The sequence below is a fragment of the Odocoileus virginianus genome, chromosome 32, assembly GCF_023699985.2.
Source record: "Odocoileus virginianus isolate 20LAN1187 ecotype Illinois chromosome 32, Ovbor_1.2, whole genome shotgun sequence".
NCBI classification, from domain to species: domain Eukaryota; kingdom Metazoa; phylum Chordata; class Mammalia; order Artiodactyla; family Cervidae; genus Odocoileus; species Odocoileus virginianus.
The window spans coordinates 11,407,230-11,426,674 of record NC_069705.1 but is presented as its reverse complement, the minus strand read 5'-3'; the positions used below and the strand labels follow the sequence as shown (position 1 = coordinate 11,426,674).

At 47.4% G+C, this 19,445-nt stretch overlaps 1 protein-coding gene across 1 annotated transcript in view; it reads right to left on the bottom strand.

Moving 5' to 3' along the window:
- Positions 1-1,278: 1,278 nt before the first annotated feature.
- STAR (steroidogenic acute regulatory protein) overlaps positions 1,279-19,445 on the bottom strand; it is a 27,598-nt gene continuing 9,431 nt past the window's right edge. Inside the window, exons 2-8 of the mRNA XM_020876232.2 lie at positions 8,202-8,447; positions 7,134-7,247; positions 6,755-6,882; positions 4,981-5,139; positions 4,697-4,881; positions 3,847-3,940; positions 1,279-3,102 (exon numbers count right to left, since the gene is read on the bottom strand). Coding sequence (XP_020731891.1) covers positions 2,989-3,102; positions 3,847-3,940; positions 4,697-4,881; positions 4,981-5,139; positions 6,755-6,882; positions 7,134-7,247; positions 8,202-8,265 — 858 coding nt within the window. The 5' untranslated portion in view covers positions 8,266-8,447 and the 3' untranslated portion in view covers positions 1,279-2,988. The remainder of the gene's footprint in view (positions 3,103-3,846; positions 3,941-4,696; positions 4,882-4,980; positions 5,140-6,754; positions 6,883-7,133; positions 7,248-8,201; positions 8,448-19,445) is intronic.

The following is a 19,445-nucleotide window of genomic DNA, read 5'->3' as shown; positions in this document are numbered from 1 at the left end:
TTGCTTCCCTTTCAGGTTGGGGTCCACGTGCTGACCATGTTGGGAAAGTGGGAGCCCTAAGGAGCCAGCCTTGATGAAAAGAGGCAGGTTTCTGTCTCCGCCCCGCCAGCTCAGCCACCCCGTCTGCCTGGGAAACCAGACTTCCAAAGGCAGATGGAACTTCACAGGGCTCATGGTCTCACTCCAGCTTGAACTTGGCTGTTGATCTGTGTGCATTGTCTTCCTGCCTTGCTTCCCTTCCTTTGTATTAGCTGATGATTAAAGGGCAGGTTTCAGGGACTCCCCTGGTGGTCTGGTGGCTAAGACTCCAAGCTCCCAAGGCAGGGGCCCCGGTTGGATCCCTGGTTAGGGAACTAGAGCCCACCTACCCCAACTATAAGATTCTGTCTGCCGTAACTTAAGATCCTGTGTGCTGCACGAAGACCTGGCGCAGCCAAGTAAATATTTAAAAGTGAGGGGGGCAGTTTTCAGAAGACTAAAAACTGAAATGTAAGAATGAGCCTTACCCCTGGGGCCACTGTGTGCTTCCCTATTCTCACTGCACCCGCCCCCAGCGTTTTTGCTGGGGGCCACACGACAGCTTGCAGAACTTCCCCGACCAGGGATTGGACCCGTGCCCTCTGCAGTGGCGGCATGGAGTCCTTAATCAGCGGCAGGGCAGTCCTTCCAGGATTGCTGCAGACTCCCCTGCATGTAACTTCTACCTAGGTTAATAGGTAGGGTGGTTCACCAAGAGGCCAGTAATAGGTTGCCAAGGATCACCGTATATTATGGCTGTTGAAGAAATTCCCCAAATTTCAAGCAACTGTTTGTATCAATGCAGAAGCTTTGATTATTTGTCTCCTAATGAATCACAGAGGTTCTTTGTTTTGGTCATTCTACTTCCTAACAGGAAACCCAACAGAATCAGGCTGAGGTCTGTTCGTTGGTGGTGGGTGTTACAGAGCAGAAGTGGTTTTAAAGCTTTGGAACCCAGAGTGTGAAGAACTCTGTGTAAATGAGGGTGGTGTTATTTAGAGGAAGCTGGGGGTAAATTTTTTGTAATACAAGTGACCATATAAATGACGTGTAAAAAAAGTTGTGTACCCACTCTTCTATTTAAATGATGAAATCAGGGTTTTGTACATTTCACTTTCATAAATTGGCGGTTATAGAAATAATGGTTTTACCTGTTTATGCATCGTATTGTGTGCACGTGTGATAGGGTTCATTTGAAGGGCTGCAGGAGTACGCACTTTTCATACAGTTCTATGTAAAACAGTCTCTGTAAGCAGGTCATCACTGACAACTCATTTTATTCCAATGAAAAACAAGTGAGAAAAGATCTCCCCAGGCCCCTCAAAGACACAGTTGCATAGTTTGAAAAAGGCAAACATGGTGTGTGTTGAAAGCCCGTTTCTTCACTGTCAGCCTATTCTCTTGGAACCAGAGCAAGTGTTGCTGTGCACACCTTTCAACAAGCAACCCTTTCTCTTAGCTGGGAGTGGAGAATTCGGTTCTAGAAATACTTCCACAATTATTTCTTCTCACTCTGAAGCTTCCAGGCTGGATAAACGTAATTTCATCTATGCCAAAAACAGACTACTAAGAAACAGAATAAATATTAATAAATACCTGTATCAGTTGTACAGTCTAAATGCCTCAATAAATACCAGCATTTCTGCCACTGCTAATTTGTTCAATAAATTAACTAGCATGACTTTCCATATGGTGTAAATCATTAATGCTGTTAGCACTGGAATGGAAACACTTCAGGTGATAATGGTTGGATTTTCATCCTGCATAAGTATTTTAGCCAGATAACCCCATCTCAATTTAGATGTTTAGAGCACCAATTCTCAGACCTTGGAAAGGGATTTTGCTGTCATGCTAACATACCTTCCAGCCATCTCCTCCAATATAGTAAGACGTTGACCTGTTAAAGCAGAGAAATTGGCAGCCCCAAGTCAAGCTAAGAGGACAGAATAGACTCCAAACTTAAGATTGATTTCCCTTTTCAGATCTAAACAAGCAACTAATGGGGAAGTAGTAAAACTTGCTTTTTTATTTTCTCCTAGTCACTCGCTTTTGGTTCTGTCCTGATTAGGTAAATAAAAATTTTCATCTTCCAATGCCCATTAATCAGCTACCAGCTGTAGAGTTCTTTTAAGAACTGATTTAGTCTTGTGCTTATTGTCCAAATTAAATTTTTATGAAAGATTCTGGTAACAGATCCTACATAATTGGAAGACTTAAGTCCCCTGGAGTTTTTCCTTTGAATGAAGTAAGAGATTTAATTTAACTAATTAAAATCTTTATCCACGGCTCCTTTAGTATGAGCTTGCCATTTACTAGCATGGATTTTAAAAGAGTAGAATTTTAAATCAGGCACAGACTAACGAAGTTTTTATGTGAGTTACAATTCTTTATTCTGACTCCTGTCATGGAAGAAGTACAGGAATCAGTCTAATAATTAGTTCTGTATTTTTTCGTAAGGTCACTTGAACTAGAGTTCTAAAAGCCATCTGCTCTGAAAGCTGCTTGCCTGGTGCAGCTGTCCACCCACTTGGTAGAGGAGCAGAGGGTTGCAGGAGGCCCTGTATAAGATCTCTGTCTGCACACGTTGCCCGCAGACCTCTTGACCTCCTCAAGCTTGATGACCTGATCCTTGTGTTCCCTAACTAGTAGCATTTTCAAGATATTTTTAGGTAGACACTGTCAGGACCCAGAAGAAAGTTTCACAAAAAAAAAGTTTCACAAGCATTTTGAGACCCTTAAGCTTCATTTTACAGCTCATCAGTGAATGAAGTTAGAACAGCCTTGTCCCCATTCTCTTGATACTAAAATGTTACCCATCTGAGCTGTAGTATCTTATTGAAAACACCACCACCACCCCATCCCACCGTCCTTAGATAAGATCTTTAACAGATTTGTAGGCTCCCAGCAGGGACCTCCTTGTGAGCCTGCAAACCCATTCAGCTGGGAGCCGGTGGAGCAGCAGGCTGGCCTTCAACACCTGGCTTCAAGAGCGGGGCAGGACTCCAGGCGCTTGCGCAGGTGATTAGCAAAATCCACCTGGGTCTGCGAGAGGACCTGGTTGATGATGGTCTTCGGCAGCCATCCCTAGAGTCAAAGTTAGAAGAATTTGGCCATCTTGTGATTGACGTCCCACCCTAGACACCGCCGGTCCCTATCACACACCTGGTGGGTTGCCTAGGCTTGGTCTTGCAGCCCTGTTAGGAGGTGCGCCCTCTCAGGGGCTGGAAGACTGCTTTACTGCCCTGCTGTCAGGACCATGTCAGAAGCACAGGATTTGTTGCCCAGACAGATTCCAGCCCTGTCTTCCCTATGGTGTGACCCTGAGCTAGCTACCATATCTTTGGGGGCCTAAGTTTCCTTCTTTCTAAAATAACTACTGAGATGAAATTTGATAAGAAAAGTAAGGGGTGGGGGGGGAGTAAGAGGGAGCCATTGCAGGCTTCTGAGATGATGGAATAGCAGGCCATCACTCAAGTTTGTTCCCGCTGCAGCAGTCTGCTTCTTTCAAAATGGAGAACTCTTCATGTTCTTGTGGGCTGATGTGGGAGGGCTGTGTTAGTTGCTAGTGGTTAGTTGTTAGTGGTGTCCTAGTCTTTACAAACCCATGGACTGGAGCCCACCAGACTCTGTCCATGGAGTTCTCCAGGCAAGAATACTGGAGTGGGTAGCCATTCCCTTCTCCAGAGGATCTTCCCCACCCAGGGACTGAGTCCAGGTCTCCCGCATTGCAGGCGGATTCTGTACCATCTGAGCCACCGGGGAAACCGGTGGTAGGGGTAAGAGCCTTCTTTTCACACCACCGCCTTGGCCCCCTCCCGTGCCCCTTACCTTGAGGTCAATGCTGAGCAGCCAGGTGAGTTTGGTCCTTGAGGGACTTCCAGCCAGGGGGCGGAGCACCATGCAGGTGGGGCCGTGCTCAGCTCTGCCAGGTGAAGACACATCAGGTCAAGAGAACAAGCCCAAGTTCTTGAATGCTGGCTAGTTATATTACCTACATTCCTCATGGACCTCATCTTTTTTTAAGTCTCATCGGAGAAGTGCTATTTGCCAAGGGTGAAATTTAACAGTTGGCAGGGTCACCAGCTCGTCAGAACAAAGGCCAGCTGGAGCCTGGAGGCCTGCAGAGCCTCTCAGTTGGGATAACGGGGAGGTCAGGAAAGGGTCCAGGGTGGTGCTGGGGGCCCCAGGAAACTACGATAGCAACTGTGTTCTAAGTGGTACGGACTCTGTTCTCATCAATATTACAGTCGGACCTGAGCATACCAGCTAAACAGCAGCCCTACCTCTGGTTTTAGAAAATTACTAAGGTTCTTAAACTTGCTGGGAGGGTCAGGGCAACCTGGCTATAGAAGTTTGGCCAAAAAAAAAAAAAAAAAGTTTGGCCAACCTTGTCTTCCTCCCCTGCTATGGAAAATAAGAGGGAGGGTAGGAACCAAGGGTTGGATCTTTGAAGCCGGGGATTCATCCCACACTTGGCAGGCACATGTCCCCAGGCTGTGTTAGAAAAGGGAGAGCTTTGGGGCTTCCCTGGTGGTCCAGTGGCTAAGACTCCATGTTGCCGGTGCAGGGGACCTGGGTTCGATCCCTGGTTAGGGAATTAGATTCCCACGTGCTGCAACTAAGACCCGGCCCAGCTAGATAAATTACTGGGAGCTTTGGGGGCTGCTGCCAGTATTACCTGATGACACCCTTCTGCTGGGGCACCTCCTCGCAGAGTGTGGCCGTGCCAGCCAGCACGCACATGGAGCCCCGGCGCCTGGTACAGCGCACACTCACGAAGTCTCGGGGCCCCACGAGGTTTCCTGCTGCCTCTGCGGCCAGCTCGTGAGTGATGACCGTGTCTTGTCCAATCTTCTGCAGGACCTGCCAGGCCACAGGGAACCAGAGACACTACTCAGCCAGGTAGGGGGGGAGGCACCACCCCCAGCTGGCTGCAGCCCCCTTCCTACTGGCCCTCCCCACCTTGATCTCCTTGACATTGGGGTTCCACTCGCCCATGGCCTCCATGCGCTCCACAAGCTCTTCGTAAAGCCTCTCCATGGGCTGGTCCACCACCACCTCCAACCGGAATACCTTGCCCACGTCGGGGATCACTTTACTCAGCACCTCGTCCCCGTTGGCCTGTGGGTGAGGAGAGAGGAGCCCCGGGGAAATGGTAGAGGAAAATATTCCCAGCGTAGGACACAGACTGTGCCTGGCAAGGCAGGGGGGAACAGCCAGGGGAGCTCTAGGCTGAACCTGAAGGAGCCTGGAACCGTCTTTGATAAAGGCAGAGGAGGTCCTATTTCCTGCCACCAGCCTTTTTCATCTGCTGTGGACTGGAGAGGTAGCCTGCCTGTCCCCTGGGCCCTTTTTTCTTGAGGATCAATGTATTTTCTTAAATACTGATATGTATTTATTTGTCTAGATAAAAATCAGAATTATTTTGTAAGATTTTCAAGAAACCTGCATTAGGTTTTTGATTGAGATTAACTTGGAGAAAATGACCATGTTTCACTACAGAGTCCTCCCACATCTTGGGGGTAAATGTTGACAGGGGTGGGTAGGTCCACCTGAGAAGGCCCTTACTTGACTTCAGAAGCTCAAAGATCCTGAGCGAGAGATTCATTTGGGAGTGAAGAAAGTGGTCTGCAAGCAGCTAATTTCACAGAGGTGGTTTTTTTTTTTTTTTTTTTTTTCAGTCCAATCCCTCATTTTACACCAGAAGGATGTATGGCCAGAGAAGGTCAGCGAGATGCCTCAGGACTCTTAGCAAGAGCATTCCTGGGCCCAGGTCCCAGATTTCCTGACTCCCAAACTCGTAGTCTGTTAACACAGAGAACCTGGAGAAGGAGAGACCTCGCCTGAACTTGGCCAGTGGGCAGCTTGTGAACTTGCCGCGGGAATAGAGCCAAGTCTCGGTAGAGCCATCGGCCTTTGACCTGCGCCTTGTTCCCAGCGCCCCGTGAAAGGGCCGTGCTCGGAGCGGGGCACACCAGGGGGCCTTGGCCCTCTGTACTCCAGGCCAGCCCTGTCACAGGTGAGCCCAGGTCACCCCTGCAAGGTCAGCCAGGAGGTGGGCTAAGAGCGCTTCGGCCCTGGAACTTCTGACCAGGGGATGAGGCCTCTCCTGACCCTAGAGTCCCTACTGCATGGTCTGAATGGGTGTACAGCGCATCCTGGAGGGGAGCTAAGGACACGGGGACAGCTTTTCTCAAACGCACGTCTCCAGAACATCTTTGATGGAGGACGGGGGTAACTGGGGTATATTCTTGGGGAACGAGAATTCAAACTGCTTACTGGGGCTTCCCTGGTGGCTCAGTGGTAAAGAATCCGCCTGCCAATGCAAGAGACACAGGTTCGATCCCTGGTTTGGGGAAAATCCCACATGCCGGGGGCAACCAAGCCCGTGCATCACGACCATTGAGCCTGCAGCTCCACAGCCCAGTAGATGCAACTCCTGAAGCTCGCACGCCCTGGAGCCTGTGCTCTGCAGTGATAGACGCCATGGCCAGGAGAAGCCCACGTGCCGTAACTAGAGAGCAACCCCTGCTCGCCGCAACTAGAGAAAGCAATGAGGCGCTCCCAGCAATGAAGACCGAGGGCAGCCAAATTAAAAAGGGAAAAAAAACAACTGCCTGCTGCCCAGTGACTTACTGCTCGAGGCTGGACTTCTGAGAGGAGCAGAGACTGTAGGTGGCCTTGAGGATGGCACGGTAACAGCGAGGAGGTGTGGGCTTCTCCATGGCCCCCTTACCTGCCGGCTCTCCTTCTTCCAGCCCTCCTGGTCTCTGAGGATGCCCAGGGCCCTCTGCATGGCCTCCTCTCCCTGCTGGATATAGGCCAGCTCTTGGTCGCTGTAGAGAGGGTCTTCCAGCTGAGAACCTGGATGCAAAGCCAAGGAGACGCTGAACTTCTAGCCTCCTGCCAGTTTCACCCTTTGGATCCTTGAAGAGCCCAGACCAAAGTCACAAGGTCCCAGTCACAGGTTGAGTTAGACACAGGGATCTGGCTGTGAACAACGCCATTCCCATAGAGGGAGTGAGGGGACGGGATCTGGGAGACCACAGCCACACACACGCTTGCACCCGGGAGCCCCCTGCCACTGGCAGAAGCCCAGAAACCTCAGCTCTTACCTAGCAGAGAGCTGCGACGCCGAACCTGGTTAATCCACACAGCTGGAGCCGGGCCCCCCAGTGCCCTCCGGTTCAGCTCCTGGCCGATGGCCAGCACAGCCTGCTGCCGCAGCCCTGCCAGAAACGGAGGGAAATTGTTGCTTAGGAGCAGGAAAGCCTCTTAGAAACGGACCCTTCCACCCTTCCTCTCATCACAGAGGAGGAAGGTGGCCTGGAGGGAAAGTGACTTGATCAGGAAGGATTCCCAGAGGGATGACTCCAGGGCCCAGAAACCTGCCTTCTGTCTCACTGGTCCCACCTGGAGGCGGGGGCCACACCCAGGCTGGCTGAAGTTGCCCAACCAAAACATCCCACTGTTGCAGACACCCCATCCCCTGAGGTCTATGAGAATAACTGCTCCATGTGCCTGTTGGGGGGCGGGGTTCTTTCTGATTTAGGGAGAATAGTCCCATGCCGGTGCAGGTCTTCCAAGGGCAGCTTCTATCTAAACAGTAGCCTGGTGAGCCCAATGTAATTGGAAAGGACTCATTTAGATTGCTCTGTGGTCCCTTGAAGGGATTGGCTCAAATGACTCTGGGTCCTGCAGGAACTGATTTCCACCTCCTGACTGTATGATGCTGATAAAGAGCCCCCCAACCCCCCCCCACGTGCTCTTGCCCTACTCCCCTTTCTTTTTCTTCTCTCCCTCTCCTGCCCATCAGCTCTCAGGCTTGCAAACACGGGGGCTTGGAGTCTGGGCTCCCCACCTCCGCCACTGTGGCCAGATTTCCCTGGCACCCTTGGCACCCGTCCTAAAAGAGGGCAGAGTCAGGCAGAAGCCAAGACAGCTTGGAGCCCTGCAGGGGAGGCCAGGGGTGATCGAGCCTGGAAGGCGCCTTCATGTCCAGCTCAATTCTTCAGTGGGGGTGGGGGGTGTTGAGGTGCAAAAGGCGAGAGGCCTGCCCAGGCTGCCTCCATGAGAGGCACGGCTGGGGCCAGATCCTGAGTGGCCTGCCCAAGAGCTGTGCCCTTTCCCCATTAGACCCTGCTGAGCTCCTGGCCACCCAGATGAGGTCCTCGGGAGCTCACCCTTCATGCTGCGCATGTGTCTGTAGGAGCTCCCGGCACACAGCTTAAACGTGGCGAGGAACATCTTTCCTGGCAGTAGGAGCAGGTGTGGAGTCCGGCGGGGGATGCTGAGGGCTCCTGCCGTGGCCTCTGGTCCTGGAGGATGGCTGCTCCTGTCCTTCCTCAGCCTGTCAGGGTTGTGGCCTCAGGCCCTGCAGCTGTGGCCAGACGGTGCATTTCTGTGCCTTAAATACCTCCAGCTGAAGGCTGTGTTTCATCATTGGGAGATAAAAAAGCCATCACTCAGCGTGGAAAGGAAGGAACCAAGGATAGAGAGATTGCCTCACCAGGAGACTTTGGCCATTTGCGGGGAGCTGGGGTGGAGAGGGAGGGTGCAGAAAGGGGAAGGGAAGTTGGTCCTGGCCGGGATGGATGGAGGGGAGAGAAAAGGGAGAAGCAGAGGTCAAGGCAATTTAGGAAAAAAGTATGCACATGTGACATTGATTGGCCAGCAGCCTGCTGTTTAGAATGTGACTCTGTAGCTGTCCCCTGCTCAGAAATTCCAGGTTTAACAGGTCCATAATTGAGGCTGTGAAACCTGTATTTTAAAAAACAAGTCAGAGGTGATCACCATGAAGGTATTCTATCAACTGTACTCTAGGCTTTGAAAAACTCTGCCCTAGGAGAGTACTCAAGGCGTCTGCTGGGAGCTGGCAGAGGCCTCCCCACACCAGTTCTACACGAATCAAGTCATTGCCCGTGTGGTCACTGACCTACAGTAATCCTGAAAAGAAATTAGGAAGAAGATAAGGATGAGGCAATCTGTGCTCTGAGAAACAGGGAAAATTAGTCCTTCGATAGTTATCAATATTATCGTGTTTTGTTTTTTGGCTGCACGGTGCAAAAACAGGCACAATGAGCCCTTAGAGAGTTAATAATATTATCATTTTTTTTTGGCTCCACCATGCGTCATGTGGAATCTTAGTTCCCCATCCAGGGATCAAACCCTTGCCCCCTTCATTGGGAGCACAGAGTCTTAACCCCCAGACCACCAGGGAAGCCTCAATATTATAACATTATCAAGATAAATTTTTTTAGGAGTTTGGATTCTTACGTCTTCTCAGACTAAAATCATGAACAGAGAAACCCATTGCTGGTGACCAGGAGCAAACTTCTGCCAAAACGTGAGCTCGAGTGTCGGTACCCGCCCCCCTCACCTAAATCCCATATACACCGACCTCCCCAGGCCCTTGGCCACTTCAGAGCAGTCCCTCGGTGATTTCTGAGAGGCCGTCTCCCAGGGTCAAGTCCTCAGGAAGCCCCAGATAAAACAGAAACTCACAGCTCTCTGGTTGTGTCTTTTTGTTTTTCGGTCAGCTGCCTTGGTGACCGTGGAGGAGGACAGAGCTGGCTTCTCTCCTTGGCCGGAACTCGGTGAGGGTCCGGAGCCTTGAAAGTACATGCCAGTCCTCAGCGAGTCCAGATAAATTGGGATAAGTTTCTCCTGGTTCTCAGATCTTCCAGTTTGGGGTTGATAATGCTGAGTTTTATCTGATGGTGTGTAACAGGTACCTGGTCCCCAGTTGAGAGATACTGGGAGAGTGCCCCCCAAGTTCTGCCTCCCAGAAAGATGCTGGGATCTGCTTAGTTGAAAGACACTGAATTGTGTAGAGTGAGTGAGGTTGGCCTAATGTCTTTTCTCAGGCTAAACAAAGAATGTCAGAAAGCCAACCTCTTACACCCCAGCCAGATTCATGTAAAATACATAAGGAACTTACTCTTTTTAAGTACTTATTTAATTGGGATCTGAAGGAAATGTCACCCTGAAAATCGTCAAAACGGAACTCCTTTTTTTTAAATTATTCATTCATTTGTTTTATTATTTAGATTCTACATATAAGCCTTTGTCTTTCTCTGTCTGAATTATTTCACTTAGCTTAATACCTTCCAGGTCCATCCATGTGGTTGTGAAAGTTTATTCTTTTTTATGGTTGAGTAGTATTCCACATCTTCTTTATTCATTTGTTGATGGATATTCAGGTTGCTTCCATGTCTTAGCTGTCGTACATAATGCTGCTTAGGAACATGGGGGCACATGTTATTTTTCAAGTTAGTGTTTTTGTTTTTTGTTTGTTAAATGTTTTATTTTATATTGAAGTATAGGCAATTAACAGTGTTGTAATAGTTTCAGGTGGACAGCAAAGGGACTCAGCCATACATATACATGTATACATTCTCCCCCAAACTCCCTTCCCCTCCAGGCTGCCATGTAATACTGAACAGAGTTCCCTGTGCTATACAGTGGGTCCTTGTTGGTTATCCTTTTTATTCACTTATCACAAATTTAATAGTTTATTTTAGGAGAGGAATCGTTTCACTTGCTTCAGGCAAAGCAGTTCAGTTCTGTTTTACACACTGCAGGCACCTAGCAAAGAAAACAAACTTATCTCAAAGTCTCCTTGTCACTTGTTGTTTAGTTGCTCAGTCATGTCCGACTCTTTTGTGACCCCATAGACAGTAGACTGCCAGCCTCCTCTGTCCATAGGATTTCCCAGGCAGGCATACTTCAGTGGGTTGTCATTTTCTTCTCCAGGGGATCTTCCTGACCCAGGGATTGAACTCATGCCTCCTGCATTGCAGGCGGGGTTCTTTACCACTGAGCCACTGTGAAAACCCTGCCACTTGTTGCTCTTGTTGTTTAGCTGCTAAATACCACTTAGCACAACAAAGAGGAGGACAGGGGAAGCAACGAGAGCATTCCACCCAAGCCTGTTCAATTGCACACGAGAGAAATTTTGCCTTGGGTCCAGGGCAGCCGACGGCACTCTCGCTAGGTAGTGTCTCCTGGAGCATCCTTTTCAGCCTCAAACCGAGGCTGAGACTGCACCACGTATGGACGTTTCATCACAGAGATCCTTCCACTCAACATCTTTAGATGATGGCTTTCATGTGACTTCTTTCAGAATCCACAGACAACATTTTTAATTCGTTTCAGGTCTCCATTCATGACTTTAAAGCTTCAACCTCCTGGTCTGCCTCTCACTGTCTCTGCACACACTAAAGAAAGGCTGCTGCCGAAGGCACGAATTTGTTGGCCTGGCTGGGACCAGACTGGTTATCCATTGTAAATAAAATAGTGTGTATATGTCTATCTCAAACTTCCCAACTATCCCTTACCCCAACCTTCCCCTCTGGTATCCATAAGAGTGTTTTTGTTTTGTCTGGAAAAATACCCAGGAGTGGAATTGCTGGAAGCGATGTGTTAGTCACTCGGTCATATCTGACCCCATGGACTGTAGCCTGCCAGGCTCCTCTGTCCATGGGATTCTCCAGGCAAGAATACTGGAGTGGGTTGCCATTCCCTCCTCCAGGGGATCTTCCCGACCCAGGGATCGAATGCTGGTCTCCTGCATTGCAGGCAGATTCTTTTCCATTTGAACCACCAGGGAAGCGCAAGGAATTGCTGGGTCGTATGGTCAGTAGTTCTATTTTTAGTTTTTTGATGAAATTCCATACAGTTTCTCACAGTGGCTGCACCAACTTATATTCATTCCCATTGTCAGTGTACAAGGGTTCCCTTTTCTCCACATTCTCACTCGTATTTGTTACTTATGGTTTTTTTGATGATAGCCATCCAGATAGGTGTCAGGTGGTATCTTGTGGTTTTGACTTGCTTTTCTCTGAAAATTAGTATGTTGAGCATTTGTTTCTGTGTCTGTTGGTCATCTGTATGTCTTCTTTGAAAAAGTATTTATTCAGGTCTTCTATCCATTTTTAAATTGAGTCCTTTTTTTTGATACTGAGTTGGATGAGCATATATATTAGATGAGTTTTTATATATTGGATGTTAACCCTTTATGAGTCATATATCTATCTTCTCCCATTCAGTAAGTTGTCTTTTAGTTTTGTCGATGGTTTCCTTTGTTGTGTAAAACCTTTTAAAATTAATTAATTAATTTTTAATTGAAGGATAATTGCTTTACAGAATTGTGTCAGTTTCTGCCAAAACATCTACATGAATCAGCCGTAAGTATACATATGTCCGTAAGTATACATATACATAGATGCAAAAACCTTTGAATCTAACTAGATGTCATGAATCTTTGCTTTTGTTTCCTTTGCTTTAGAAGACAGATCCAAAAATACATATCGCTTCAATTTTATGTCACAGAGCATTCTCCCTAACTTTTCTTGTGTGAGTTTTGTTGTTTCCAGTCTTACATTTAGGTCTTTAATCCATTTGCAGTTTATTTTTGTATTTGGTGTAAGAAAATGTTCTAATTTCATTCTTTTCCATGTAGCTGTCCAGTTTTCTCAGTACCGCTTATTGAGGAGACTCTGTTCTCCACTGTACATTCTTTTTTTTAATTTATTTTTTTTAATTCTATTTTTTCCACTGTATATTCTTAAAAATCTTTGCCGTAGATTAATCGACCGTCACTGTGGGTTTATTTCTGGGCTCTCTAGTCTGTTCCATTGATCTATGTGTCTGCTTTTGTGCCAGTGCCATATTGGTTACTGCAGCTTTGTAGTACAGTTTGAAGTCAGGGATGACCAGACCTCCAGCTTTTTTTAAAAAACTTTTTACTTTGTATTGGGGTGTAGCCAATTAACAAAGTTGTAATAGCTTCAGGTGAGCAGCAAAGGAATTCAGTCATACATATATACATACCCATCCTCCCCCAAACTCCCCTCCCATCCCTCTAACTTTATTCTTCATTCTTAGGATTGCTTTAGCAAGATGGGGGCTCTTTTTGACATTCCAAAACTCTTTTGTGTATACAGTTAGAGAAAGTTGGCTTCATAAAGCATCTTCAGAATTCTGACCTTAAAGGAACAAGTTCTAGAAAGAATTTGCTTTACCTTCTTTGTGCCTTTGAGCTGTAAATATTCTACCAAACTATTTACAAAATATTCTACCAGACCTAATTCCTGAGACTGAGAGGAAAAAAACCAGAGAGACAGAAAAGAAGTCTCTTTTAAAAATTCAAGCTAGAAAGCTTAACTTATTCAAACTGCTATTTGTAAGCTATTGAGTTTCATGTTGTAAAATCTGATTTATGACTAAATTTTAAAATGAAGCTATGAAAAAAAGATAAATAAAATGAAGCTATGAGATCTGATTGTGCCTGTTTGTATGTTTGTCCCTTAATGGTATGATATAGATATGTCTCTACTTATTACATATAGATATCATTTTAAATATGATGTCTCTACCTTTGGGTGGTATCACAGAAATTAATTTGGAAATGAGCTCCATTTAATTGGCTTACACAGGAAGTTAATGCTTATATAAATTCTTAGAAACTAACCCAAATTAATTTCAGGTTCACATATTCTGGGAATTATTCAGTATTAAATTAATATTTGTTATTAAAGTTAGCTTGAGTTTGTTGGCTTAACGAATACAAATATGTCTTTAGGGTCATCAACATTAAATACAATGCTTTTATTGTACTTAGGTTTACCAGAAGTCAAATAAGATCTTATTATTTCTGTTATAAAAATTTATCAGAAAGAAAAATAACTTGGTATGATAAATTTTTATAAGTGAATTAAATGTAAATAAGAGTTTTTAGGTAAAATCTTTAGAAATTATTATACTTTAAGAATGGCCACTTAAAAATAGTTTCCCCAGATATTTGGTAACTTCAAACTGTCCAGTTTTGCTAAATTAAATTAAATGATGGAGGTCTATTGAAGATTTGTGTTTAAGTTACTAAAACATTAATTACTGAACATAGGCTTCCTTTTATAGACACACTAAAGATATTTAGGACTATTAGTAACTATGCTTGGTGTCAAACTGAGACATTTTCTATAAGCAAGCACATGTTTTTAGACATTATAAATAGTATATATTAGTTGGCCTATCTACAGAATACTAATATAAAAGACAATTTATAATTGCTTACTTATTTTCACTAGAAAGTAAGGATTTTTTAAGAGTTGAAAATGCTAATTAATATATGTAATTAAAACCACTAGAAGTTAAATAGGAAAACATTTTGAAAACATTTTTGTATGCAAAGGAAAAAAAGCCTAAGGACTGGAAATGCATGTAGTTAAGGTAAGAAAGAGTAATTTTGTCCTAAAGAAAAGAGAGAGAAAGGGAAAAACATAGGACAAAAATCTGGAGGTGAAAAAGAAAGTTATATAAAGTTTGTAGGAAAGAAATCCTAGGGAAAAAAAGAAAAGAAAGTTTTGTTTGTGATCAGGACTGGCTAAGATTAGAGCAATTTTAAGTAAATACATACATTAAATAAATAAATAAATTTAAAAAATAAATTCATGAGTACATGAATTTTAATATTAAAGGTAAGGTGGGGGAAGGGATAAATTAGGAGTTTGGGATTACCAGATGCACACTACTGTATATAAAGTAGATAAATAAGAAGGACTTACTATATAGCACAGGGAACTATACTCAATATCTTTTAATAACCTATAATGGAAGAGAATCTGAAGAACATATATACAGAGTTGAAAAAATACATATGTATTCAATTAAAAAGAAAGAATTTATATTTAAAAATCCAAGATTCAAAAAAAAGATTGAAAAAATCATACATCCTGTCACTTACTAGTTGGAGGGAGTAACTAAAATTGGCTTTAGATTTTATAGCTCATTAAGTGATTCCGTTACATTATCTGGCTTACTCCTAACCAAACCACAAGGGAATCAGGATAACTCAGTTGTATGGAAAAGAAGACTGAGGCTCAAAGAGGTTGGGTTTTCTCCATGTGAACATGATCATACTTAACTTGGGCAGTTCAAACTCAAGTTTCATCCTGGCGCGCGTGCCGCTCAAGCAGCAGGGGCTTCGTCTACTACTCTGTGCCTAGACCCAGAAGAGAGCCTACACAGAGCAGGCTCTCGATGAACACTAGTGCAATGAAAAAAAACAAAGGTAAGGTGATGTAAAACCTGAATTTGGTTTTCTGTCTCTGTAAGAGGACAAAGTCTTCTTAGAATATTGATCTGCTTCCCATAACAAACTGTAATGTTTCTTTACCTTTTAAGTAATCTGTTGTAATTATCTGTATTTGCCTTTGAAATTTTTTATTGTCACTTTGGTTGAATAAGTGTAGTTTTACAGTGACCTGTGATCCTATTTGATCAAGTGCTTTTAAACCTTTTTTGATATTTTTGATGGACTTCCCCAAACCAAATTCTCAGTGAAATTCTTTGACCCCTGTCCAATCTCGAGGCTTCCTGGTTCTACTGATACAAGGATGAAGTCATAACTTCTAGTCACTGTCCTGCAGTAACCCCTAAGAGGGCTCCAGGGTAGAGTTGACAGTGAGGCAGCTTGAACCCGGATTCTTGCATCTTTCCTTATTTAGAAAGCACTCGAATCGTTAGAGGAGATACCGGCTTCTTGTGACCGGCAGTAACCTTCTATCGAGACGTGTGGTTGCTTGCATGTACCCATTCACCTCATTCGCCTACGGACCCATTCATGAGGCTTCAGAGCAGCTCCTCAGAGTGGAAGGGCCAGGTTCCTGGTATATAGCCCTGGTAAATCTCCAAATAAAGCTGAAAGTCACAGCTGTCGTGTTGTGTGTTCCAAATGGCAGTGGAAATGACCCAGTCAAGGTCCCACAGCTGGTTGGCAGCAGGTCTGGGACAACTGTAGCCTGCTGACGTTTAGTCCATCTTTACAGGGCTCCTCCTACAGCCCCTGGGCACTCTGTGTGTTCAGCTGTTCAATTTTTTTTTTAATGGTCTTTGTTCATTTCTGTCATTCATTCCTGAAAGTGAAAGTGAAGTCGCTCAGCCGTGTCTGACTCTTTGGGACCCTATGGGCTGTAGACCGCCAGGCTCCTCTGTCCATGGGATTTTCCAGGCAAGATTACCAGAGTGGTTTGCCATTTCCTTCTCCAGGGTAGTTTTTAAAAAATTTATTTAATTTTTGGCTGTTCTGGGTCTTCAGTCTTGATCTAGTTTCTGTGAGTGGGGGCTACTCTCTAGTTGCCGTACGCAGGCTTCTCATTGCGGCGGTTTCTCTTGTTGCAGAACACGGGCTCTAGGTATGTGGGTTTCAGTAGTTGGGCTCAAGGGCTTAGTTGCTCCATGTCATGTGGAACCTTCCTGGACCAGGGATCAAACCTGCATCCTCTATATTGGCAAGCCAGTTCTTAACCATTGGACCACCAGGGAAGCCCTCAGCTGTTCAATTATTGATTCATCCATTTATACCGACAGCCTTTACCCAAGCCCTGTGCAGAGTCAGTTCCCTTCTCAGGGGTTAGTTCTGGAGCAGGACTGAGTCCCGAAGCTCACAGACCAAAGGGGAGAGCTGGCCAGAGACACCAAGAGAGGGGGCCTGGGCTGGGCCCCCTGCCTTCCTCACGCTCTCCTGAATAACCTAGGCGGACCAAGCTTTCCATAGGGCCTGGCATGAGCTGAAAGTTTAAAAAGACAGAGTGACAGGGTATTGGGGTGCTCAGCCCCAGTCTTTGCAGTTTGGGGGCCCTGAGCTCTGAACCAGGGACTCACGAGACAGCCCAGCCTCTCCCCTGTAGTCCCTATGACCCAGGCCCAGTGAGGGCGATCTCATCTCAGCCTGCTTGCTGGTCTCTCAGGATATCTTTTCCCTTTAAGGTTGACCTTGAGGTTGCTTTTCAGCCAAATTCATTTGGCAAGAATGTTGGAGGTTGAGAGAATCACATTAGCATTGGCCTTCAAAATTATTGTGGATGATGACTACAGCCATGAAATTAAAAAATACTTACTCCTTGGAAAGAAATCTATGAGAAACCTAGACAGCTTATTAAAAAGTGAGATATCACTTTGCAGACAAAGATCCATATAGTCAAAGCTATGGTTTTTCCAGTAGTCATGTATGGTTGTGAGAGTTGGACCATAAAAAAGGCTAAGCACTGAAGAATTGATGCTTTTGAACTGTGGTGTTGGAGAAGACTCTTGAGAGTCACTTGGACTGCAAGGAGATCAAATCAGTCAATCCTAAGGGAAATCAGTCCTGAATAATCATTGGAAGGACTAATGCTGAAGCTGAAACTCCAATACTTTGGCCACCTGATGCTAAGAACTAACTCATCTGAAAAGACCCTGGTGCTGGGAAAGATTGAAGGCAGGAGGAGAAGGGGATGACAGAGGATAAGATGGCTGGATGGTATCACCGACTCAATGGAGTTGAGTTTAAGCAAACTCTGGGAGATAGTGGAGGATAGGGGAGCAAGGCGTGCTGCAGTCCGTGGGGCTGCAAAGAGTCGGACAGGACTGAGCAACTGAACAACATGGGCCTGCCCTCTTGGTGAGAGGGTTCTGTGTCACTACTGCCCGGAAGTGGAGGCAAGGCCTGAGAAACAGGGGAGCAGTGGGAGGCTGCTAACAACCCATGTGTCCTCTCACTCCAGAAAGGATAAAAGCTACAGGGCCTGCCCAGAGCCAGGCCAGGTGCCTGGTGCCCACGCAGCGCAGGCGAGTCTCACACAGCCTCTTCAAGTCCTGCCGATGCAGTGGGAAGGGGCCAGCATCCCTGAGAAACCCTTTTTGTGGGCTCCGCTCTGAGCAGTGGCTGCCCAGAGCCCCTGGCCCATCCTCCAGGGGCCCCCGGAGCCGGTCTGTGAGACCACCCAACCTCCCAGAACTGGCTTGTTCCCTACCGTCCATCGCATTTAGAGGGGCCGTGTGGGTCCTGATGTGTGTGACTGCAAGTGCGCGTTTGCTGTCTCTTCGGTGGGCCTAGTCCCCCCGCCCTCCCGGCTCTGAGGCTGCGTCCCCTTGTCTGCAGATGAGCAGCTGCAGGCCCCAGGGATGCCTTGACTTCGGAAACCTGCCTGAAGCCCCTGTTTCCCGCCCACATGGAATCACAGGCACCTGAGGCAGCCTCTTGTTTATCTTCAGCCTGAGCTGGGCGCAGGGAGAGGTCAGATGGCCCCGGGGAAAGGGAGCGGGCCAGCCGCCCCAGGCTGCTTCTCCTTCCTCACCCGCGTGCACCCTCGTGCACATGTGCGTCTGGGAGGAGGGTGGGGAGGGGTTATTACAGGACAGATCGGGCAGAGAATGCCCAAGGTCTCCCCGTGGCTGTCTCGGGGAGAATTATGGCCGCTGTGACGGGGAGGCGGTGGTGGGGGGAGACTGCAGGGTGGGGGCCCCAGCTGCTGCTGATGTCAGAGGCTGCCGTAGACTCTGGGGTGCGGTGTGGGGGGGGGGGGTGTGCGCTGGTGACCTCCCCCGGGGCCAAGGCTCTCTTCCTCAGCCTTGCCAGGCAATGTGCCTGGTTAACCCTCACGGTCCCTCTGAGCAGTAGAATGGGGAGAGAGGTCTGGGAATTCTCTGTGGTTCTGGAAGTCATTTCTGGCTTTGCTTGCGGATGAGGGCAGAGCCCCCCACTCCACCACTGGAGGAGACCGGTTGGGGTGGGGGGTGCCACAGGCCAGGAAGGAAGGGATAAGGCCCAGGCTGGACGGGGAGGCCCCTGGCGGGGAGGGTGGCCTGCGGGCTCGCTCACCCCAAGAGTCCTCTGCTGAGTGCCAAGTGAACTTCCCTGGTGGCCCAGACGCAAAGCATCTCCCTACGATGCGGGAGACCCACATTCAACCCCTGGGTTGGGAAGATTTTCTGGAGGAGGAAATGGCACCCTACTCCAGTGCTCTTGCCTGGAAAATCCCATGGATGGAGGCACCCGGTTGGCTACAGTCCTTGGGGTCGCAAAGAGTCGGACACAACTCAGCGACGTCACTTTCTTTCTTTCTTTCACTGAGTGTCCACCATGAAGCTCTCCAGTTTTAGGGGAAGATGAAGGGCATGGCCCCATGTGGGGAGCGGGAGGGCGGAGGAGGAGGGGGGGAGGGGTGCTCCTGGGGGGCGTCACATTTGAACTCAGTGTGGAGAGTCAGGTCGGGCAGGAGTCAGCCAGGTGTGAGAGGGCCTGGGGTGGGGGCGCAGGTGTTCCAGGCAAAGAGTTGGGGTTGGGTGGGGGGCAGGAAATCTGAAGGTGCTCAGCTGGGCCGTGTTTGTAGAGAGCAGCGGGAAATGCAGACTGAGACACAGGTGGAGGTCAGAGCCAGCTGGTGGGCCTGGGACAATTCCTCTGCAGGTTCCCAGGAGTCAGAGGCTGAGAGGTGAAGCGGGGGACCTTGGGCTTGTCTGGGCCTGGCCCCGAGGAGGTGAGCACTGAGATTACCTTGGGTGTGTGGGAAAGCTATGTGCTGCAGGATGGACAGACAGACTTCCCAACCCCCTCCCAGCACTTACTTTATGCCTGGGAGCCCCTGCTTCTTCAATCTGAGTTT